Here is a 23272-nt window from a genome sequence, read left to right as displayed (position 1 = left end):
GGTATCTGTGCTATCATTTTGGTTTTTATTCAGAAGGCCCAAGAATAAGCTATAACAAACATGGCCAATGCTAAAATTCCTTAAGATTTAATGATCTGACTCTTCATTCAGCACCATGCAGGAGTATGGGGGTCTGAGGGACCATCCTCGAACCATAATGACATCTTGTGGCTCCTCCTCTCAGCCTACTCAGTCAACTATGATGGGAGCTGCACCGTATCTTCCCATAAGGAGGTAGCTCTCACTTCCGCTTCTGTTTTTTCTTCTGGTCCTTACGTTGTTGTGCCCGCTGATCCTTCTTCATCCTGGAGTCCACCACCTTAAAATGACCTCTAACTCCAGCTGGCCGCCTCACCTTGCGGCCCACACCTTTTTTAGCTACAACATAGGTGACTTGGCGTTTCTCCTTGCCAAGCCCAGCCTTCTTGTAGAGACTACAAAGGGGAAAGCAGATGAGTTAGAGGTCTGATTTCTGCTGTTCTTTTACCCTAATGTGCCTCTGTGCATATACTCCCCTCAATTACCTTCTTAGCTGTGCCACCTTCTCTCGTTCTGAGATGTCCACTGTGTTCACCACAGCTTCAGCCTTCTTCTTGGTTTGCTCCAGCTTCTTCAGCATCTGGGAGGGGGCCTCAGTCAGGTGACCTCTCTTCCCATATTCTATCCACACCTAACTCCAGGCATCCCCTACCACTTACCCTCCGTTTCTTTCTAGCCTTGGCCTCAGCCACTTTCTTGATAGGACGTGCATTAATTTCCCGCCAACGTTTCCGGTAATACTCCACCTCCTTCTTATCGATAGGCAGTTGCCTTATCCGGTGCTGCTTCTCTTCCTGCACAAACCACTCTGGAAGCTCCTCCTCATCTTCATTAAATGTGTACCTACGTGGAACAGACATCAGTCCATCAACCAACCACTCCAGGCTTCTTTAGGAAGAGAAATCACCCATATAGCCAACTACACCTGATGATTTTCTGTCCCCCTTACCGGTTGAAGGAGTTGTCTATAAGGTCTCTCTTGGCCTTTTTGGAAGAGGCAATTACAGCACCTAGAGCAAGGCCTTCAGGATCTAGAATCCGATGTTTCACTATAGGAAAGGACAAAAGTCAAACCCCGATTCCCAACAGATTCCCACTGGTCTCATTCCACTCTGTATAAAGCTCTCACCTGGGTCCTCAATAGGCACTACCTCAAATCCGTCGTTATCAGACTTAGATCTCCGGCTTCGCTTTTTACCATGGGATGACTCCCAGCTGTGGAAGATAAAAGGATTATATTCTACCCTCTCCTGTGCCTCTCATTGCTTCCTACTTTAAGCCACTTAAAAGAACTTGCAGGAATTCAGGTTGTGCCCTAGGCCAAATAAGTCAGAAACACGTATTTTAAAGCTCCCTAAATATAGCCAACGTTATAGGGAATGCCCATACTAGAGCAATGACCCACACTACTGCTTCCTCTTCATCCAGTTTCCCATCAGCTGTACTCACTCACCTCTCTTCATCCTCGCTGCTACTGCTATCACTCTCTGAGCTGCCATCTCTTTCTTCCCCTCCAGGATGAGTGGCACTTTTTGTTCCGGAGGGAGCCTCTATCCTCTTGGGGATCTCATCCTGGCACTGGGGAGACTTCCTGGAAGGTGATGGTGGCTGTAGCTGCTGGTTTCTTTGCTGCTGCCCCTTCCGGCGGCTCTCATATAATAACTGGGCCTGACTGATTTCTAGGGCCTCATCAGCATCATCCTCAATCCCACTGAAGCCATCCTGTGGTGCAAGAAATTTTCAACTCCCTTTATCCCTAGGAATTCCAGTGTCCCATCAGCCTTGCTCCCAGCTTCCTCTTACCTTTGAGAACCACAAATTGGCTTGTTCTTCCTGCAGCACTGTCTTTTCCTCCAGTGGTACCAACAGTGGATTTTCTTCTTCCACCTCTTCCTCTTTATCTACTTGAGTAAACCGCACACTACAGACCCCATAAAAAGTTGAGAGACATTTAGTACCCCCCACGTGGACTCTGCCTCAGAAGTTGAGCTAAGGGTGGTGGCACTTCCTTTGGTGCGCGCACACACACACACACACACACACACACCCCTTACCTCTTTTGGTCCTTTAGAACTGGATGTCTACTGACTCCTGCCAACTCCTCTGAATCCAGATCACTATCCAGAGATGCATCATCATCGTTGTCCTCAGCATCTGACACATAGATGTCATCTCTTGGCAAATCAGCCAGAAATGTGTCTGCAGCACTCATGTCACCTTGTGTTACTTCCTCTAACAACTAAAGAAAAACAGATCAAATATTCAAGGAAACCTACTGTGTTTTCTCATATCCAATATCTTAATTCCTAGCAACACTAGAAATATAAATACATGATCTCCTTTCACAGACAGGGCAGCTATAACCCTGGAATATGAGTGGCTTGTCTAAAACATCCCACTCAGGTCCAGTCCACTTACTGGTTTAAAAAAATCACTCTTCCAGAATCCAGTGGCACACATCTGTAATTCTAGCAACCTGGGTGGCTGAAGCAGGAGGATCACAAGTTCCAGGCTAGTCTGGTCAACTTAGTAAGACCCTAACTCAAAAGGGCTGGGGATGTAGCTCTGTGGTAGAGCACCCCTAAGTTAAGTCCCAGTATTGCAAAAAAACAATGGGCTGGGGTTGTGGCTCTTTGGTAGAGTAATTGTCTAGCATGTGTGAGGCACTGGGTTTGATTCTCCATCAGCAATAAAATATTTTTTTAAAAAATTCCTCTCAGAAAGCACCTGAATTACTTGAGAACACATCTATACTTTGATTCCACTGAGACTAGCAGCCCAGACAACCTGTCTGTTTCACTTCAAACATCAGAACCTCAATCTTTTGTGTGATACTGCGATTGAACCTGAGGCACTCAATCACTCGCCTATGTCCCCAGTCCTTTTTAGGGTCTTGCTAAGTTACCCACACTGGCCTGGAACTTGGCAACCCTCCTGCCTCAGCCTCTTAAGTAGCTAGGATTACAGATATGTACCACAACACCAAAATCTATTTTAATCATGGCAAAGAGCTATTATTTCTTCAGTGTTCACCACAACAGGGACTGCACCCAACGATGTTTTTAAAAAATTTCTCACAAAAACAGTTAACATGTTCTACTACTGTTGTACAGATGAGAAAACTGAGGCAGAAAAAAGGTAAATGGGAATGAGCTCAGAGTCACACAGTTCAAGTGGTAGATCTGGATCTGAGACTAAGCCTGTGTCTGCTCTAGGGCCACCAGGCTCTACTGTCTTTCCTAGGCAATAAAGATGGTCTGTATTGTGTCATTCCCACACAAAAGTCACAAAAACTTGTTTGGCTTGTCACAGTTTTTAATAGGAAAAAGCTTGTTCCTCAGTGCATGACCCAACAGCTTAACATGAGGTACTAACTTGGTAACAAGGAACTAAAAAACATTGCTTCCTGCTAAAGGACACCCTGTTTTCACCTGTGCTGGTAACCAGATGCCCTGGCTGCATCTAATATAACCTAAACTTGTGGTCTTAGTATTCTCATTCCCGAATCATAAATCTATAACACACAAATCTTCCTCATTCATCACTGTTTCTTTTTGGCCTTTGTGTGCAGATGGCTCTTATTTTATCTCCAGTCTCCCCACTGCCTGCCAATTCTTTTTACAGATGAAGTCAGCAACCAAACCTCATGATAATTCAGCACACTTAACCCAATCCTCCCACCTCCAGGTACCCAAACTGACCACTGTTTCCTCAATCTCTACCCTCAACCCCACCTCACCTGGTGACCCCGAATGGTGCGCAGGGAGAACATGCCTGTCTCCCCCTCATCCGCAATGGAAACCCCAGGCAGATCCATCTTCAGTTCTACTCGTTCCCGCTGCTTTCTCTGCTCACGTAGCAACTTCTTTTTCTTCCTGAAGGGATGGGTTGAGGGTCTAAACCTGCTGGGCTCTGAAGATTCCCCATCCATGCTTTCCATTCTACTACCTTCAGGCACTGAGGAACTGTGTATTGGATTTCCCCTCACCTCCTTAATTCTGCTACCTCCTGGGCTTTCATCTCCGCCAGGGTTTGGTTTAGTTGCTCCTCTTCTTCCTCCTCCTTGGAAGGCTGCTTTGTGGTTCCACCTGTTGACTCCTCCTCTTCCTCACCTTCCTCCTCCTCTCCTGAGCTAAGACTGACAAAGCAGTCCAAGGAGTTTGGTTATTTTGCCAGACACTTCCTTCAACACCTAGTTTAGCTATCTCAGTTTAGTTCCCACCTCACCTGAGGTCTAGTGCCTTTGCTTGCTCTTTTAGCTTCTTGGCCACATATCGTCGAAGTTTTGTTCTCCAGTTCAGTAGTGACCTGCTCCAGAAATATATTAGCATCTCTTCCTTTGTCCTTGTCCCCTCTTCTATTTTCAGCCCATGGTTTAATTTTTAGGTTTCAGCCACATAAATGCTAAAGCTCAGGTCTCAATCACTAACCTCCAGCACAAGAGTACACTTTTCCCAGAAATCCAATGTCATGGTTTCAAAGAAAAGACCTTTTCTTGTCCTCAGGGCTCCTGGTCCCAATGCCCACTGTACTGCATACCTGAGCTCCTTGCGCCCCAGCACTCTGATGTCCTGACAGCATGCCTGTATGTCTTCAGTGGTGGCTGGATGCTGTGCCAATTCTTCATCATTTATTGAAATCTATTTGGAAAGAATAGGAGTCAAGGGAGATTTTCAGGTCCTGTGACCAGAGCTCCCTTACATTCCTCGAGTCTGAAAACTCACTTCGCTGGCCTTGGAGAGGAAGTCAACAGGGTTGGCAGCTCGCAAGAAGTCAGTGACTGAAGTGCGGTGATAAAGAGTAAGGTCACCCTCAGCATAGCCTTCAGCCTTATGGAGAGAAAAATGGGTGAGCAGTCACTTCTGAGCTATTTGAATGACTCAGAGGGGCAGAGCCTCCCCAGAGTTCCAGGACCTTTGGCCCCCAACCCCAAACATACCTTTGGCTTCTTCTTGGACACCAACTCAGTAACAGTCTTAGCTTGAACTTCAACCTCCTTGAAGGCAAACTTGGGATCGAAGAATTTACTGTCAACCTTGTCAGGAGCCAGAAATCCTAAAATAGTTAAGACATATTTCAAAATGTGGTTTGGAGCTGGATGTGGTGGTGTACTCCTGTAATCCCAGCGACTCAGAAGGCTGAGGCAGGAGGATAATGAGTTCAAAGCCAGCCTCAGCAAAACTTGGTGGGAACTTAGCAACCTGGAAAGACCGTGACTCTAAATAAGATACCAAACAGAGATGGGAATGTGGCTCTGTAGTTCAGTGTCCCTAGGTTCAATTCCTGGTACCAAAACAAAACAAAAACAACACAAAATGCGGTTTGGCAGTTAGGAGGCTGGATCAAGATAAAGAAGGAAATAATACTCACCCTGGCAGACTACAAAGATTTCTGCAGATTCATGGCGAGAGGCTTGGGGTTTTGTGGCCTGGACCCGGCGGAAGAGCTGCTGGAATATCCACAGCAAGGGCTGATAATCTCGAGAACGAAAAACCTTTGTGATGAAGCAACCACCACGAGCCAAAAAATCACAAGCCAGACGTAGAGCCATCAGTGTCAAGTGGGCTATAGGACAGAGACAGTCAATGAGGACCCATGTGGCCTGCAGGCATACCACTTCCACCTCCACTCTCCTCTCCAAGCCCACACACCCTGCACCTTGTGAGTAAGCATCATGGACCCAGCTGGCCCCAACATTGGGGGCCCCATCATTAAGTACAACATCAACCTTCCAGGTCTTCAGCTCCTTCCTTAGGGCCTACAGAGAAGCAAAGGGATTACGGCATCAGAAACACAGAAATGGCTAAGAATACATTTCCCAGTTTACTATCTATATCATCCAGTTATTTACTGAGTGGCCTCCATGGCCCAGATCCTGTGCCAGACACTGGGGAATACAACAGGAAACAAAACTTATACATCTCCAACTTTATGAAAATTGAAGTACAATAATCCACTGGAAAGCACTTCACTAAAGTCTCTGACCTTCCCCCAATTCCAATCACCTTCATCCCTGACTCTTTAAGATTGAGGTGCACACTGGGATTCTCATGGGCCTGTCAGAGATGTCATGCAGACACTCGCTCACAGTATAATAAATAGGAAAAAAAAATGCCTTTAGGGTGACTTGAAGGATATGCATATTTGCATATAAAGGGACAGGGAGAGAGAGATTCATATTACCTGCCTACATCGTTCTGTAGTGATGTCCTCCTGGAGAGTCACCACATTGGGGAGAGGCTTGATTGGAACCAAGTCCACTCCTGGGAAAAATCAGATCAGAGTACTCTAAAGGGCTGCCTCAAGCAAGAAGTGGTACCTCATACACATTCCCTAAAATACCAGGAGAATCGCCTGTTACTCACCTACAATAAGGCTGGACACAGGCATAAACTTGGCAGCCACCTGCAGCCTATGAAAAAGAACAGAGATTAAAATACCTAGGACTGTCCCTTTCCCTCCCTTAGCAATGAGATTTCTCACTCTCACTGTTAGTGGCAATTGCCATAGAGTGGACAATCATGTCATATACATTACAATTACAAGCCTTTTCTCCTGTCAAGAAATGTCCCTTTCCCTGGCACTGGATTATCCCTCAAGGTTTAGAAGAGACCAATGGCTGGAATGCACAAAAATCTGAAGCTAGAATTATTGCACTGCAGGTCAGGAAAGCTCCGAATCCCGACCTTAACCAATGCAACTCTAAGCCAGTCAGGGCCAGGAAATTGCCTTCGAGAGAATGGTGTGTTACGCACCAGCCTCCTGGCGCAGCACACAGATCCAACAAGGCTCGAGCTTTCTGCAGGAACTGAAAGCGGCGATTGAGTTGGATCAGCTTGAAAGCAGAGCGGGAACGATAACCTGGGGTTGGTGACAAAACAATATGGTTCGCGTAGCGCTTTTCCAGGACTTCCCCAGATTCATAACCCACCACCCCTTCTGCGGAAAAAGAACCCAATATTCGAAAAGGCAAAACGATGAGGATCAAGATCATTCTCTCGTTCTCTCCAAGTACGTACCCTCACTTACCAGTCTCCTTTGCCAGGTGATAAAACTTGTCCCGCCGACTCTTGCCGACTTTGCCCTTCTTGCCCATAATGAAAAGGATGAATGTCACTCAATCTGGGGAGAAAGCAGGAGTTGGGACGTATCTTTTAAACAAATTCCGCTTCCATTTCCCACCTCTCGCAACAACCACAACCCACCCCTAGCTTTCCAAACCTCAACCCAGCGCCGTCCACAGTAGCAGCAGCACATGCAGACAGCAAGCGAACTTCCGCTTCCGTTTGCGCCCTCTGCGTCTCTGTCGTCAACTCCTTCGCCATCTTGAGTGTGTCCATTAATCTTCAAATTTTGCCCCTAGATGTACGAGTTGAAAGTTGGGACCATAAGAGCATATTTCAACGAATAAATACCTAGTTTCTAAGAAGCAACAACTAGGATCTCCCTTTCATGTACAGTTCCTAACAAATTTCCTGACCTCGAGAAACCACTCTTCCCATCAGCTCCCTTTCGCGTCTCCCCTCACACCCCGCCCATTGACCCGGAACTCTTCTCTGTTGAGTCCTCAGACCTCAAGCCCTCGCTTCCGCGCCTGCGCAATAAGGCAGCGCGGATGCCGGCGGTCTCCGTTGAAGAAAGAAGATGGCGCTTGACGGGCCAGAGCAGGTATGGTGACGGTGTCTGCATCTGCAGCCGGGTAGAGACCGTGGCAGGGTGTGGAGCAGGCATGATTCTAGGTGGGGAGCGGGCTGGGACAAGAGGATCAAGTGGGCCGGAGTTAGGTGGACCAATCCAAACTGGGCCTTGCCTGAGCCCGGATTTGCTGTGTCAGCGCCGCCACCGGCGAGTCCGGCAGGGGCTGGGTAGAAGTGGAGTGTGGAGAGATAGGATAAGTCACAGTAGACCGTATGCCAGTCCTTAATGCTGGCTCTGTGTAGTAATAACACTTTGGATGTATATGGCGCTTGCCACAATGCGCAGCACTCCGGTGTATACGGTTTCTTTATCCTCCTAAAACTCTTAGAAGGTAGTTGGTATCTGCATCCTGACATTTTGGTCTTGGGAAAGGGAGAGAGAAAAGGGAGGGAGGAATTAGGGATTTCTCCTACCCAGAGCTGCCTGGTGACAGGCCTTATGGAGAAGTGCCCTGAAAGTGGCTTTATCTCTTGGATGTTTATCCTCACATTCAGTAACTACACTGTGTCTGTCTTCAGATGGAACTGGAAGAGGGAAAAGCAGGCAGCGGACTCCGTCAATATTATCTGTCCAAGATTGAAGAACTCCAGGTAAGAACAAACTGGGTGGCAGGGTGAGGGGAGTTGGAAGGGAAGAGAATTGAGAGAACCACAGTTCTATATAATTCCATCAGGAATGCAGTGGAAGAAGCTATTTTCCTATTTTTTTTTTTTTTTTTAGTTTTCAGAAAAGTGCAAGAAGTAACAAGTCGTTTAAAGTATATCACATAAGCCAGTCTCTTGTTTTCTTTAAGCCCCTCCTCTGTGAGGACAGGAGTATTCACAAATGTTACTTTTCTGCAAGTGTGAAATTTTAATAGAAAAGGAACCACTAGGGCTGGGGAGTGGCTCAAGTGGTAGCGCCCTCGCCTGGCATGCGTGCAGCCCAGGTTCTATCCTCAGCACCACATACAAACAAAGATGTTGTGTCCGCTAAAAACTAAAAAATAAATATTTTAAAAAAAAATTCTCTCTCTTTAAAACAAAAGAAAGAAAAGAAAAAGAAAAGGAACCACTAGCCTAAGGCTGTAGTTTTTGGAAGAAGTGTAAATGCAAGGAATTCTTATAAAATGGAAGGCATATGCCCAGGATATCAGGAAGTTTGGGGCAGGTGAAACTTTAGGAACTTGAGGAAGGACAGTATTGAGAAGTCTGGACAACACTGATGTCATGGGGACTGAGTGAAAGGAACAGAGCAACCCAGTGCTCTATATTAAAGAGCTAAACCAGAACCAGCATGATGGTGGACAACTGTAACCCCAGCAACTCAGGAGGCTGAGGCAGGAGGATTACAAGTTTGGGCCTCAGCAGTTTTGCAAGAACTTTCTCTCAAAAGAAATGAAAAGGACTGGGGATATGGCTCAGTGGTAAAATGCTGCTGGATTAAATCCTTAGCTCCCCACCACCACAAAAAAAAAAAAAAAAAAAGCTAAGCAAGAGAAATAGGTGGGATAGAGGGGCACGAGGACAATTTCCAAACTCCAGGTACATTTGCAGATATTGTATTTGGTTTATCATTTATTATTGCTTCTACATGTGATTTTATTTGTTCTTCAAGTAGTCTTGAAATGAAGCAGGTTTGTTAATGCTGTGCAGTTTGGTGACAGGTTAATAAATTTATTTTTTTATGTGATGCTGAGGATCGAACCCAGTGCCTCACACATGATAGGCAACCACTCTACCACTGAGCCACAACCTCAGCCCCTGCTTTACCTTTTAATTGACAGTAGCTGGGCTAGAATTAAGGCCTCTCACTTAAAGTTGTCTTTTGCTGGGTGCAGTGGCTTATGCCTGTAATCCCAGCAGACAGAGATTGAGACAGGAAGATTGCAAGTTCAGAATCAGCCTCAGCAATTTAATGAAGCCCTCAGCAATCTAGCAAGATTCCATCTCAAAATAAAAAGGACTGGGCCAGGCACAGTGGTGCACACCTGTAATCCCAGCAACTTTGGTGGCTGAGCCAGGAGGATCGCAAGTTCAAAGCCAGCCTCAGCAAATTAGCAAGGCCCTAAGCAACTCAGACCCCATCTCAAAATAAAAAGGGCTGGGGATCTAGTTAAGTGGTTAAGCACCCCTGGGTTCAATCCCTGGTACCAATAATAAATAACAAAGCTCTCTCCATTGCCTCTTCAAAAGAAAGTCACTACACAAGCCAGCTGTAACTTTTCTCTATTAGATTCTTTTTTCCTGGACCAGTATTACACAACCTTTTGTGGTGGCTGCCCTAGACTCCTAAGGGACTCTTGGAGGACTGAACAGGGTCATTAGGATCCTACTGGAGAATCTGAAATAACATGCAGGTGATTTTCCCATGGTTCACATCTGCCTGTGAGGGTCTTGGCCAAGATCCTGCTGTTGCTCTGGGGTAATGGAATTTGTCTCTTGCCTTCCACAGCTGATTGTGAATGATAAAAGCCAAAACCTCCGGCGGCTGCAGGCACAGAGGAATGAACTAAATGCAAAAGGTGAGGGGGGATATAGGGAAAGCTACATGTATGTGGTTTGAGGTGTGGCTGTTCCTAATCTCCTTGACCTGCAGACTCAGCAGTTCCATTTCCTTCCCTTCCATGGAGATGCTGCCCACCGTCATTATGTAGTTGTTTTCTGTGTACATCTCTCTCAAGAGTTCTGATGTAAACCCCTTCAAGATGTGAATTTTATCTTTTTTGACTGTGACCTTCCCTTCAAAACTTTTATTAAAGTATTACTTGGTTTGTGCATGTTGAGTTTGAGTTCAGGGGAGGGGAAGCAAGGTCACCACTGTGTCTTTTGCCATCTAGTTCGCCTATTGCGAGAGGAGCTACAGCTGCTGCAGGAACAGGGCTCCTATGTGGGAGAAGTAGTTCGGGCCATGGATAAGAAGAAAGTGTTGGTCAAGGTAAAAGCAGAATGGGACCAGCATGTTGTCCACTGCACTCCCACCCTTTGTATGAAGCCTTGGGAAGACAGTGTTCTATCATGTTATTCTAGGAATCCCATGGGTCTTCCTGGGTGAGGTTGGTGAGTTGGTGGCTGTCAGGGAAGGTCATGAGCCCCTGTTTCTTCAGGTACATCCTGAGGGCAAGTTTGTCGTAGATGTGGACAAGAACATCGACATCAATGATGTGAGTGGAGCTGGTGAGGGTAGGGGTGGTCAGTTCCTAGGGCACTACTTCCTGAAACTTGACCCTTCCATTCAGGTGACACCCAATTGTCGGGTGGCTCTAAGAAATGACAGCTACACTCTGCACAAGATCCTACCTAACAAAGTGGACCCTCTGGTGTCACTGATGATGGTGGAGAAGGTGCCAGATTCAACTTATGAAATGATTGGTGGGCTGGACAAACAAATCAAGGAGATCAAAGAAGTGATTGAGCTGCCAGTGAAGCACCCTGAGCTCTTTGAAGCACTGGGCATTGCACAACCCAAGGTGAGGCTTCTCCTGGAGATGGGCTATCCTCCCTCCTCTCTTGGCTGGGGGAGAGGTTTCTAGGCCACTAAACTGGTTTGGATATAAGCTCTGAAGAGACCTTGATATTTATTTTTTTGTATCTCCAATCTCTAGTAAGTGAGCAGATACAAACCAGCACTCACTAAACGTTCACTGAGTTAGGCTGGCGTTCTGCCCTGAATCCTGCTATTTCCCCCAGGGAGTGCTGCTGTATGGACCCCCAGGGACAGGGAAGACACTGTTGGCCCGGGCTGTGGCTCATCATACAGACTGTACCTTTATTCGTGTCTCTGGCTCTGAATTAGTACAGAAGTTCATCGGGGAAGGTAACTGGCTAAGAATGGGCAAACCAAGTAGAAGAGTGGAGGGTACAAATCTCAGTAGCTCCTAACACCAGGTTGGCCTCTGCACAGGGGCAAGAATGGTGAGGGAGCTGTTTGTCATGGCACGAGAACATGCTCCATCTATTATCTTCATGGATGAAATTGACTCCATTGGCTCTTCACGGCTGGAAGGGGGCTCTGGAGGGGACAGTGAAGTGCAGCGCACAATGCTAGAGCTGCTCAACCAGCTGGATGGCTTTGAGGCCACTAAGAATATTAAGGTGAGGTGGTGGCCTCAGAACAAGCCAAGGGAAGGCCTGGGGTGACAAGCAAGCTAAAAAAGAATTTAGCTAAACTTCTCCTCTTTCTTTGCTCAGGTTATTATGGCTACTAATAGGATTGATATCTTGGATTCTGCACTGCTTCGCCCTGGGCGCATCGACAGGAAAATTGAATTCCCACCTCCCAATGAGGAGGTCCGTAATGGGCAGTACCTTAAGTGGCTCTGTCTATAGGGGTAGGGAGTGGAGCTCAGGGCTTTTTTTTCCTCCTGTTTCTAGGCCCGACTGGACATTTTGAAGATTCACTCTCGGAAAATGAATCTGACCAGGGGGATCAACCTGAGAAAAATTGCCGAGTTGATGCCAGGAGCATCAGGAGCTGAAGTTAAGGTAATTGAAGTCCAGAGAAATGGGGTAATACCAGGAAGTTCTGAACTAACTCGGGGATGAGGGGGCATAGCAACAGGGCCTCAGCTTCCTTTTCTTGCTCAGGGTGTATGCACAGAGGCTGGCATGTATGCACTACGGGAACGGCGAGTCCACGTCACCCAGGAGGACTTTGAGATGGCAGTAGCCAAGGTACGTTCCTCCACCTTTCTCTCTTTGCTGATGGCGGCTGTGGAGTAGGGGTTTAGGCTTGTGTTCATTGAGTTTGTGGCTTAATGCTCATGTGCTTGCTCTCTTTCTCCAGGTCATGCAGAAGGATAGTGAGAAAAACATGTCCATCAAGAAACTTTGGAAGTGAGGGATGTCTTTTGTGTGGATCCCTTAAATAAAGGTCTGTGGGACAAGCCCTCTAGAACTTCATTACATTATGTTAATGAGTGGTCACACTGTTCAATGACCAGGTATGGACACCACCAGTAAACAAAAGAATTTATTTGGAAATTTCCAAACCTGCCAGAAGTGGCATTTTTGCCAAGCCCTAGGCCCACCCTCCTGACTAAGCTCCAAAGGACAACAACAATCCTCCCAGCCTCCCCTAACCTTATGATGCCCTCCACCACGCGCAACATACCCCTACCTCTGGCTGGGCTAGGGTAGTGGTGTGTCCCCTCCTCTCTGTAGGAGGCTCCAGCTCCCCCAGCCTAAGCACCTGGGTAGAGGGGCAGCCCCCTGGCACCCCAGGAGATGATGGCGGCTATAGCCGCTTGCATAGATTGAGGAAAGAAAATAAGAAAGGAGGCGCCAAATAGGGCTCCTTGAAAAACCCCAGCTTAACCCCTGTACAAAAAAGTGGCTCCCACATAGAAAATCCTGCTCCCCAAATAGTGCAAATACCCAAAAGAGGAAAATACCAGCAGCAAGGCTGGGTTGTAGGAATGGCAAAGAACTTTGGTTTAGAAAGGCTAGGAAGAGTCTGGGCTGGGCCGCCTCCTCTTCCTCACCCAGCTCCTCAGAGCCAGCTCTGGCCCAAAGGGGGAGCCTGTAAACAAGCAAACCCAGCAGCCTTTGGTTCCAAATGTCTGTTACGACAACAAAGCACAGCCTCCAGCAGTCCTACTTGGGCCTGCCTGCAGGGAGCAGAAGAGGCTTCTATCTTGAGAACCCAATTAAAGCCAACGCGAAAAGTAAGTAATAAGGCTTTGGGGACCAAGCAACGAGGAATCCTATCTCTACATTTATGAAAACTAAAGCTGGGGAGTAGAGGTTAACAGGAGACACTGTCACCCCCTCACCCCATCCTACATGTCTTCAGCCATAGCCAGGTCCCAGAAGATGGTCCCCTGCCAGGCTCTGGGGCTGAGATGGAAGGAAGAGATCCCTGAGCAGTTAGGTCAGGCGAATTCCCAACACCTGTTCCAGTTCCTGCCTTCGCTGCTGCACCTGGAGAAGGAAAAGAATGGCTCAGACCTCTGCCACTCACAACCAAAGGAGGACAGACTGGGCAGAGCCTCACCTTGGCAAAGATGTGCCTCCCCACTGCTTCTTGGGCCCAGGGCTGATGGTAGAAAGCAGCCCGTCTCTCTTCCTCAGGATTTCCGATCACATCAGTGATGATCTGCAGAGAGCCCAGAATAACCCCTAAGCCAATCTGCCTTTGGGACTGAAAGAACAGTACTTGGGGATAAAAATCACCCAGAAAGAAGACCATACTTTGAGGTCTCGGCGTTGAGAACGGAGCCATTCCTGGATGAAATCCTGGGGGTCAGTGCTAAAGCTGAGCATGAAATCCCTCTGAGTCTTCAACTGGTTGATGGACTCAATGGTCTCATGGATCTGGGGAAGGGGTGCATGTGTCAGATATGCTCTACCAATGGGGTCTGTTCCCACTTCCTGAGCCAGAGATTTTATCCCCAACATGCTTTAAGTATGAAAATAACAGGCCCACTCTCGTCCTGGGTCCCAGAGAAGGTGGTAGAGGTAGAGGACCTACCTTGACGTCTAAAGAGGCAATCTCCTGCTGGTTAGTGGTAGAGGCCAGAAAATTGCTCATCTGAGCTTTCAATGGGTCATCCACCTCCACATCGATGTCATAACAGGCTGTCTTCTTCTGGTCATTTGGGTCCACACTGCAGGCAGTGCACAGGAAAAGAAGGCTACATGCTTCCCCATGTCCATCATACCTTCCTGGGGCCCATTCTGTGCAATAAACCAACCTGCTGTGCCTCTAGCTTTTTATCAAGCTATGGGTGAATCTGCTCTTCAAAGAGCTTAAACATCTCCTTCCACTTACCTGATGACGTGGTTGATGACAATGGGATCTGGATGCTGCAGCAATCCAGCCAGTTTCATGGGAATCTCAGAGAAACGGAGTCGGCCACAGCTGAAGATCTGGAAAGAGCACCAAAGGTGGTGATGCCTGAGCACAGGAGGTGTGGACCATTCCAGGGCCAGCAAGGACAGCAGTCAAAATACTGGCCAAGAACTAGCCCATTGGGGGTCCAGGGCAACAGGCAGGGGCTGGGAGGACAAAGGATAGCACCCAGCTAACCTGGCGGAAGTAACGGTTGCAGTTGATGTATTCGCGCTCATGCCCATCTTGCAGCTGATTGTGCTTGATATAAAGCCACAGGGCCTGCATGATGGCAGCCCTTGTCTGTGTGTGCACTCCCAGCAGCCTTGCCAGCCGAGGGTCCAGTTTATACTGGGGAGGCTGGAGATGAACAAAGGGGAGTCAGGAGGGTTCTTGTGGAAAAACAAAGCAGAACAGCAGGGACAGGAAGGGTTAATAGAAACCTGCCCTCCCCCACAAGTCCCTAAGACCCTGGACATGACCCTAAGGGTATCTGTCACCTGATGATCCAGCATGAGCAGGAGGGTGCATTTGACATTTAGGTCCCCTGGTCGTTTCACCTGGAAGCCATCTGTCTCCTGGGTGGTGGGCATTCGGTGCCACTAACAACAAGGGAGGGAATTGTGCTTATCACCAAGGAGAAAGCTCCAAGAGTACTTGACCATTACCCAAATGACCCATCAGCCTGTGGCTGGTGTACTAAGTTCTCCCCAGGCCTGAGAGCCATTCTTACCTCCACCAGGTGGTTGTCAGGTCCATATAGTTCCTTGTCCAACTCAATGACGAGACTCTTAAAAAATGAAGAAAACTTCCTCTTCTGTTTGCTAGGCTGGGAATGGGAAGGGATTATGAGATGGGGGCAAGGGGATGTTGCTGAGTTCTTGAACCAAAAGCCATGTGCTAAGCCCCCAAAAGGAATATTGTTTTGGCCCTGGAATTCAGGGCACTGGTGAATCCTGGTCCCCAAAGAAGCTGTCAGATTGGGTAGAGACCAGTACAGGAAAGATGCAGCCCCACTGCCAGCCAGACACTTGGCTGCCATCTCAGGGAGGTTCCTGTAATAACTACACATCTTCAACCTGGGGCTGGGGGTGGCTCAATGGTAGAGTGCATGTCTGATGTCCTTTCTGTTCTTAGCACCACCAAAACAAAAACTTGAGCGTCTAGTTAGCTGGGGCTGTGTCCTCTCCCTATGGCAGGACTTCTCTGGGAATGCCCATTTCTGGTCCCAATCTTAAACCCATACAGGCTTCCTCCCCTCCAGACACTTCCATCCCCAACTCACATCATCCAGCAGTTTTCCCTCCACTCGGAGTTCCCAGGAAGCCACCTTGTCCCCTGCTGGAGTTCCCCCAGGGGTCCCTGCAGTTCCTGTACTATCACCTTCTGCCTTGCTGGGACTGAATGTATTGGAAATGTAGATCCGAAGCTTTCGCTTTTGCTAAAGAGGGGAAAACAATCAACTAGAGGTGGACAAAAAGTTGGAAATCGTTACCCAATCTTCCCATATGAACTCATTCAGCAATCCATACTGAGTGCTATGGGCCAGGGACCTTGGTAGGCACAGGGAACTGGAAGCAGTAATCCTACACAATTGTATAGGGAAAACAGATGTATCACCATTCATGCCAACACAGTGGGACTGGCAGCATGATGGGTACACACAGGGTGCTGTCAAGCAAGTCAGAAGCCCCTGGGGCTGGGAGTCTGGCTTTGTGGTATAGTGTCGCCTAGCATGTGCGAGGCCCTGAATTTCATCCATAGCACCACCAAAAAAAAAAAAAAAAACAAAGAAATAAAGACTCCAGCTCATATTTTAAATGAAACCCAAATAACCACCATGGCCCCCCAAATATCCTAGTCTCTTGGAAAGCATTCACCACTCAGGAGACTATTCTTTAGGAGAACAGAGAATGAAAGAAAGCTTCTCTAGAGATGGTAAGGAACTATCCAGGCCGGTGTGATGGTGCACCTATGAGCCCAGCAACTGGGGAGACTGAGGCAAGAGGATCACAAATTTGAGGCCAGCCTAGGCAACTAAGGAAGACCCTCAGCAACTTAGCAAGACCTAGTCCTAAAATTAAAAAAATAAGGCCTAAGGACATAGCTTAGTGGTAAAGTCTCCCTGGGTTACAAAAAAAAAGGAACCACCCTACTACCTTTATCTACTCTTTGGCAGCTTTCAGACTTTTGACCACATGATCCATAACTTTTTTTTTTTTTTTTTTAACTTTTATGTTTTGTAACTGGGGAGTGAACCCAGGGGCATTTACCACTAAACTACATTCCCAGTCCTTTTTGTTTTTATTTTGAGACAGGGTCTTACTAAGTTATTAAGGCTGGTCTTGGACCTCCTGAGCCATTCATTTACATTTTAAATAATCACCCAGGAGCTGGGGATGTGATTCAATGGTAAAGCATTTGCCTAGCATGTATGAGGCCACAGGCTCAATCCCCATTTCAATCTAGGAAAGAAAAAAAAAGTACTTAATTACTATGACATATTTTTATATTTTATACTATATTCATTTAAAACATGATGACCCCAACACATTAAAGTGAGTTCATGTTCTACTCTTGAGCTGCATCTTGCATGTGAAAAATACTGCTCTAGTTCAATGCAGACCCTCACTTGACCCTGGAAACAAGGTGGAGGCAGGAAAGGGAGGAAAGTATTTTGGGAAAGCCCCGGGTAATCAGAGTTGCACATACTGTCAGAGGCTTTTTGATGGCCTCCTGGATCTCCATCCGCTTGCGAGCAATGGTCTGGTCCAGCTTCCGCTCAAAAGCTAAGAGATCCATGTATGCCTGAGACTCTGGGACAAGCTCCCGAATCTGAGGGTGAAGGAATTCAACAGCTTGCTTCTAGCAGCTCTGGCTCTTTCTTTCTTTCCTTCCCCATCCCTGGGTAGGTGGAGATGGCCTCCCACATGGCCAGACAGTGGGGAGACCTCCCTCCCAACATACTCACTCGCTGAGGTAGAACCTTATCTGCCATCTTCCTCCTCTTTAACCTGGGGAGGACAGAAACTCATTTGAGAGGTTAGCAGTCCAAAGGATTCTTGCCCCCCACCCACCCCTCTAGTCCCCAGCAATCTTCCCCAGGGAGCCAGAGGTCTCCCTCAGTCATCAAAGCTCTTGGGATAGAAGGAAATCTGCTACCACCAGAGCTAGACTAGGCAGAGTAGGAGAAATTAATGGTCTTACCCCCGGCGCTGGGCAGGAATCGGGGGCTGGGCCTGGGGCACAAGCAGGCGTTTTCGGAATGGATCCATCATGGTGGGTGGCATGCCAGGTCGAAGTGGAGCAGCAGTACCAAATGGGGAGCCAGTAGGGGGTCCCACCTGCAAGCCAGCCATGGGCATCCGGCTCCCTGGGGACATGCCAGGCCGCTGGGGAAAGTAAGCCAGTGGGGGTGCATAGGTCAGTGGCAGGAACCTACAAGGCAGGTAGCTTATGCCCTCCATCCCTCTCTGTAGTCAGGCCTGGCCCTGAGCAGCACATGGGGAGCCCCACTGGAGGCTGGGAACAAAGGGGAGCTGGCTCCTAAGTACAGGGTGTAAACCACACCTGCCCTGCCCCTGCAACCGCCTTTGCAGCTGTGCCAGCAAATGAGGCTGCCAGAACCAGGGGTGGGAGGAGAGTGCTGCCTACAGAGGGAAAGGGAGCTTCTCAAGATCCACTGTTGCCTTCCAGCCCCAGCATGCTGTGACCCTGCTCCCTGAGGCTTTGAGGCACTCAGAGGGTCCCACTAAGCACTCCCCTCCTTCTCCCTCCATCTTGAGAAAGTAGCATGGAGGGGAGGCCTGGGGGCCGTGTCACAGTCAGAAGGGTGTAGGAGTCCAGTGTCCACTCCTATCACCAACCTTATAGTGACTGAAAGAGGCTGTCAGTATGTTGGCAAGACTATTAGGCAGAGGTACCCCAGGTGGCAACAACAGGAGGATGGCATGGATGTGTCCCAATAGGTGGAGACAGCCTCAGGCAAAGTACAGAGACCATTTGGTCACAATATGGCCCCTACCCACAACCAGAACTTAATCCTTCTCTCAACTCCCTACTGTTAACCCCTACCTGCCTCTGAGCCAGAAGACCCCAAAAGGGAAGCTATGGCCCCTGGGTAGCCTGTGGGAATGAGAGCAGCTTGCACCTGGCTCTCTGCCCTTGACCCAGGCACCACCTGGCGGCCTGGCTGATGCTGTCTCAATTTAACCCTAGCAATCCCAAACCAGAAAATGGGGATCAGATTATCTTCGGATGTAAGAAGCAGAGTCACAGGGTCAGCAGCCGCAATCTGGATGACAAAAATAGTTCTTTAAAGGCCTGCAGAAACATCTTCCAGGAAAGGCTCAGCTCCCTAGCATTTCTGTAGAGCCCATCTGGGAGTCACCTCCACCCCTCAACCCCCTTTCCATGGCTGCTGCCTGCAAGGCCTGTTTGGCAGCTCTGCTTCGCACACACTGTCCCTGGCAGCTTCCCGGGACTGGCCCCAGGGCCCAGATTATGCAACTAGCACAACCAGCCAACCAACCCAGGCTGGGTGGAGACTCTCACCAAATCAAAGGATCTTTCCCCACCCCAGCATCCTGGAGATGAGTCTCCCCTGCCTCTTAATGGAGCACAGAACCGATGTTCCCAACAGTTGCCCTGCCCCTGCAACTCTGATTTGTGACCAGATACGAAATGAAGAAAACTTGGCCCAGAGACATGGGGAAGGAAACAGGGGAAGTACAGTAGGAGAGTTTGTAGAATGAGGAGTTAAAATAGGGGGCCCTGGGACCTCAGGAGTCCTGCCACAGTCTCTCCCTGTCAGGAAGAGATTCATCAGAGCTGTTGAAAGGCAAAAAAACAGCCTGGTTTTTCTGCCTTAATGAGCCATAGCAGGAGATCACAGAAGAACGGGGTGGGGGCGGGGACTGGACTCAGTGTGGCCACAGCTGTAAACCCAGACCAGCTCTCTCAGGTTTGAGTTTTTCCCAATGCTTAGGACAAAGGTAAGAAACAATTGCAAAGAGTGAGCTAGTGAGATGTGGTCCCCAGGAAACTACTCACTAGGGTTCACAAAACCTGGAGCACCACACAGTTCTCCTGGGCAGGTGCTCAGGTAACAGGAAATCCCAAGACTAGGCAGCACAGGAGGACCTATAATAGGCACCATTTTATTAATCTGGAGATATCCTCTAGACTTCCTGGGCTCTGAGCCTCTAGCTCACCCAGGGCCCCCAGAGGAAGGCTGCTTACAGTTCAAGTCCTGGCTCAGCCTTGCAAAGCTCCACACCTGAGCTTGAAAGCACCAGTAATTCCTTCCCCTTCAAAACAACTCAAGTTTTTTTTTTTTTTTTTTTTTAACAACTCAGCCTCCCAGCCTCCCTACCTGCATCAGAGTTAGGTTGGTCTGGTTCATTCATCTGAAACCCAGAAGGTACAGCAATTTATTTTCCTTTGGTCCAGCACCCATCCATATTCCAAGCTTGACAACCACCCAGGAGAACAGGGCAGGAGGCTGGGCTACAGCCTCCAGGGGAGCAATCTAGGGCTCTGCTCCATCCAAAACCTGTGCCCCTAATACACCTGGTGGTGGCTGGACCTAAGAGCCTCAGCTGGAGAACATGATACCCCAACCCATGAATAGAAAGTATTTTGGGGCTGGGGATGTGGCTCAAGTGGTAGCGCACTTGCCTGGCATGCGTGCGGCCCGGGTTCGATCAGCACCACATAAAACAAAGATGTTGTGCCCGCCGATAACTTAAAAATAAATATTAAAATTCCCTCTCTCTCTCTCTTAAAAAAAAAAAGTATTTTGAACTCTGGAGTAAACGCAGTGATACATGGTTGTTGTTTTTTTTTTTTTCATTTGGGTTTTTTGTTTGTTTGTTTTAGCTTTTCAGTTGATTGTGATCCAAAGCTAGAACCACTCTCTGGAGGGAGATGGACTGTCACATCCCTTCTTTCAACAGGTTTACCTGTTTTCCCAAATCCTTGTTCTTCTGCTTACTCCACAAAGACTTAACAGACAGGAACTCCTTTGTTCCCCAGACCTCAAGTCCTTCTCTTGGAAGTCATACAACTGGACTTAGAAAGAAAGCAACAAGATTCCCCTTAAACTTAACCAAAGTTAGCTGGGTGGTTCTTCCCATCTATCTCTTCTACCCCTCTGAGGAGTAGGATGGGGAGATGATGATGGGAAACTTGTGGGATGGGAAGTCCAGGCTCAGAGCTATCTCCTGCCCTATACCTAGCAGCCGAGAGCTATCCAGCCAGCTAGCCTGGGATTGTCACAAGACCCAAGGCCATTCCCCAGAAACACTATGGAATCCATCCTTACAGGGGCTTTCCCAAGGGCACATTTCCTATGGGTTCCATGCCAAGGAAACTGAAGAGGCTTTTGTCTGTTCCAAGGCCAAAAGCCCACAAGAAGCTCCCAGGCCAGGTCTTAGCTAATAGGCCCAATGACTAGAATGACAGATGCAGGGACACTCAGCAACACCCTGGAACCATGAATCACCATGGCGGAGAACAAGATGGGAAAGATGGACAGCATTTGCAGTCCTTGGAACCACGTTTGTCTCTGTTCATACTCAAACCCATTGTTTTCTTTCGAAAAAGAAAGGGGAATGAAGAGTAAGGGAAAAATCACTATCCCCAGTTAAATAAGCATCTCTTTTGAAAGTGAGGGCTCAGGGGCCTTAGCAGATTATGTGTATCCCTTGAGGATCCACTTCTGGGACCTCTACCTGAGAACACCAGGAGATAACAAAGGAAGCCACAATGCACACCTTCAGACATTAGCACAACATGGGTTAGGATATGGCATTGTCAGAACTTGGAAACTAAATAAAAGCGGAGTGAGGTAGAAAAAAGGATGGACACAATTCCCAAGCATTCTGGGACAACATGAAACTGGGGAACTGGCCAGTCCCATAACAGGGTCAGGCTGACCACAAGATTAACTCTCTGCCTCTTAATGGCCTTTGAAGCTGCAACTTGAGATGCTGTCTTCGAGGGATCAGGACAGTACCCTCTGAAAGCAACTCCTGCAGCTGCAAGCTCCTCCAGCCCAGAACAGCAAGACTCCATGGAGCCATTCAGCTCCTCAAGACTCATCAACTCCTGGACAATGACACCAGGCAGGAAGCCCAGAAGAGTCTGCCCAGAATGCTGTTACTGGGCTGGGTCTTCCTCAGGCCTGGCCATCACTGTCTCTGGTCTAACCCAGAGTAATCCTGGCCAGAGCCTGGACCTGACCAGGGAGTCCAGCCTGCTCCTGCACAGGCTAGAGTCCCAGAGCCCTTCTGCCTCCCACGCTGTGGGAAGCCTCCTTCCTCCTTACTAGCTAGCAGCTGGGAGCCATCTCAAGACAGGCTAGGGCTCTGCCAGTTCTCAACTATAAAAAACAGGGCAGACCTAGAGTGGGACCGAGGCCAATGCTGGGTAACCCTGGATTCTCAGTAAGGACCCTTTTCCAAAACTTCATCAACTCTCAGGACTTCCCAACCCAGAACCTGCACTAGACTTCTCAACGCAAGCGCCCACAATTCCCTGGCTCCCAGAACGCCTCCATCTCTCATGCAGAATCCCTGTGCCAGGAAGCCAAGAGATTCCTCCAACTGCATCAAACCTTCCACCACCGTAGGGTTCCTCTCACCCTTTTCTTTAACTCTGCCACCATTCCTTAGACGCAATCCGAGTCCCCAACCTGGCCCTTCACTGGCTCCTGAGAATTCCTCCTACAAGGCCCCTGCGCCTTCCATCCACAGACTCCTCCAGAGACCTCACTCAAGGACCCCAGGCAATATAACCTGGCGCCCTCGCGGCGCCGACCGCCCGCCGGCCCGCCTCACCTGGTACTGAGCAGCGGGGCCCGCGGGGCCCATAGGGCGGAAGGCGGCGGTCCCGGGTCCCCCCACGCCTCCAGCGGGCCCCGGGCCCCTAAGCGCCGGGCCGGGCAGCATTCCGGGTCCCGCTGGGGGAGGCGGCGCTCCCAGGGCCGCAGCCACGGCGCCGCCGCCGGGACTCAGAGGGGGCAGCGGGAACCCGCCCGCGCCACGGCCCGACATAGCTCCGTCCCGTCCCGCGGTGCTCGGATCCGGCCTCCGGGTTCCGCGTCGAGTCCGCTCCGCGCGCTGTGCTCCGCGATCCGGGACTTTCCAATCTTAATTCCGGGTTCCGAGGTTTACCGATCCGGGTTCCGGGATTTCCTAATCCAAGTTCGCGAGTTCCTCACAGACCCGCTTTGGGTCAGAGCCGACCCTGATTCCGCTCCTGCACGATAGATCCGGATCCGGGATCTCCTGCGGGCCCGCCTACCGCCGCGGGCCTTGGCAGGTTTGATCGGTTGAGTCTAGTTACCAGAGGCGGTCACTCACTCCAAGCCCCGCCCAACTCGGGCGAGGGCTATGCCCCGCCTCTACTTAGCAGCCCAATGGAGAATGCCTCTTCAAGTCCCGCCCCTCGCGAGACCCGCCCCTAACAGACACCGCGCCTAACCGCCGGCGTCAGAGCCCCGCCCACATTCCTTGGGCCTGCCCCTTGCTGGAGAGGCGGGAGCGGAAATTGCGCATGGAAGCGCCAAGCCAGGGGCGGGGTCAGAGGTCGAAGGTCAGCTGGGGCCTCTGCTGCTACAGCATTCTGCTGGTTGTAGGTGCCTTCCCAAGATGCTCAGCCGTACTTTCTGAAAGTACTTTTGTCAAGTGTTTCTTATTTTTCTTTCTTTCTTTTCTTTCTT

The 23272-nt window shown here is 49.1% G+C and overlaps 3 protein-coding genes across 8 annotated transcripts; 1 reads left to right on the top strand and 2 right to left on the bottom strand.

Annotated features, from left to right (window-relative positions):
* Positions 1-6: 6 nt before the first annotated feature.
* Ftsj3 (FtsJ RNA 2'-O-methyltransferase 3) lies at positions 7-7569 on the bottom strand. Of its 3 annotated transcripts, none has more exons than XM_078041888.1 (22): positions 7520-7569; positions 7245-7398; positions 7069-7161; positions 6795-6900; positions 6405-6451; positions 6223-6302; positions 5698-5797; positions 5410-5604; positions 4979-5094; positions 4764-4868; positions 4579-4679; positions 4267-4347; positions 4028-4177; positions 3779-3914; positions 2094-2278; positions 1843-1960; positions 1493-1761; positions 1169-1254; positions 989-1088; positions 699-882; positions 525-619; positions 7-434 (listed from the first exon to the last, which is right to left on the bottom strand). In XM_078041888.1, exons 3-22 carry the CDS (start codon positions 7133-7135, stop codon positions 242-244), a joined length of 2514 nt encoding a protein of 837 aa, XP_077898014.1. In that variant the 5' UTR covers positions 7136-7161; positions 7245-7398; positions 7520-7569; the 3' UTR covers positions 7-241. The 3 variants fall into 3 exon arrangements, with proteins under 3 accessions (XP_077898014.1, XP_040124535.1, XP_040124537.1); XM_040268601.2 differs by having other exon boundaries at positions 7261-7398; positions 7520-7568; XM_040268603.2 differs by having other exon boundaries at positions 7059-7398; positions 7520-7567.
* Positions 7551-14424, top strand: Psmc5 (proteasome 26S subunit, ATPase 5). Of its 3 annotated transcripts, XM_078041889.1 has the most exons (13): positions 7551-7707; positions 8256-8327; positions 10171-10240; positions 10556-10653; positions 10823-10879; positions 10955-11185; positions 11406-11532; positions 11620-11810; positions 11907-12005; positions 12090-12200; positions 12303-12389; positions 12502-12588; positions 13510-14424. In XM_078041889.1, exons 1-12 carry the CDS (start codon positions 7684-7686, stop codon positions 12553-12555), a joined length of 1221 nt encoding a protein of 406 aa, XP_077898015.1. In that variant the 5' UTR covers positions 7551-7683; the 3' UTR covers positions 12556-12588; positions 13510-14424. The 3 variants fall into 3 exon arrangements, with proteins under 3 accessions (XP_077898015.1, XP_005328262.1, XP_021584084.1); XM_005328205.5 differs by lacking the exon at positions 13510-14424 and having other exon boundaries at positions 12502-12603; XM_021728409.2 differs by lacking the exons at positions 7551-7707; positions 13510-14424 and adding an exon at positions 9952-10075 and having other exon boundaries at positions 12502-12603.
* Smarcd2 (SWI/SNF related BAF chromatin remodeling complex subunit D2) lies at positions 12675-22893 on the bottom strand. 2 transcript variants are annotated; one of them, XM_005328204.4, is made up of 13 exons: positions 22389-22892; positions 17755-17939; positions 17519-17561; positions 17260-17382; positions 15833-15988; positions 15281-15376; positions 15048-15149; positions 14746-14907; positions 14488-14585; positions 14188-14323; positions 13908-14030; positions 13711-13812; positions 12675-13637 (listed from the first exon to the last, which is right to left on the bottom strand). In XM_005328204.4, the coding sequence occupies exons 1-13, from the start codon at positions 22602-22604 to the stop codon at positions 13584-13586; spliced, it is 1596 nt and encodes a 531-aa protein (XP_005328261.2). In that variant the 5' UTR covers positions 22605-22892; the 3' UTR covers positions 12675-13583. The 2 variants fall into 2 exon arrangements, with proteins under 2 accessions (XP_005328261.2, XP_013215374.2); XM_013359920.4 differs by lacking the exon at positions 15833-15988 and having other exon boundaries at positions 22389-22893.
* Between the last annotated feature and the right edge of the window lie 379 nt (positions 22894-23272).

This window comes from Ictidomys tridecemlineatus, chromosome 3, assembly GCF_052094955.1.
Source record: "Ictidomys tridecemlineatus isolate mIctTri1 chromosome 3, mIctTri1.hap1, whole genome shotgun sequence".
Lineage (NCBI taxonomy): Eukaryota > Metazoa > Chordata > Mammalia > Rodentia > Sciuridae > Ictidomys > Ictidomys tridecemlineatus.
This window is presented reverse-complemented; position numbering and strand designations above follow the sequence as displayed.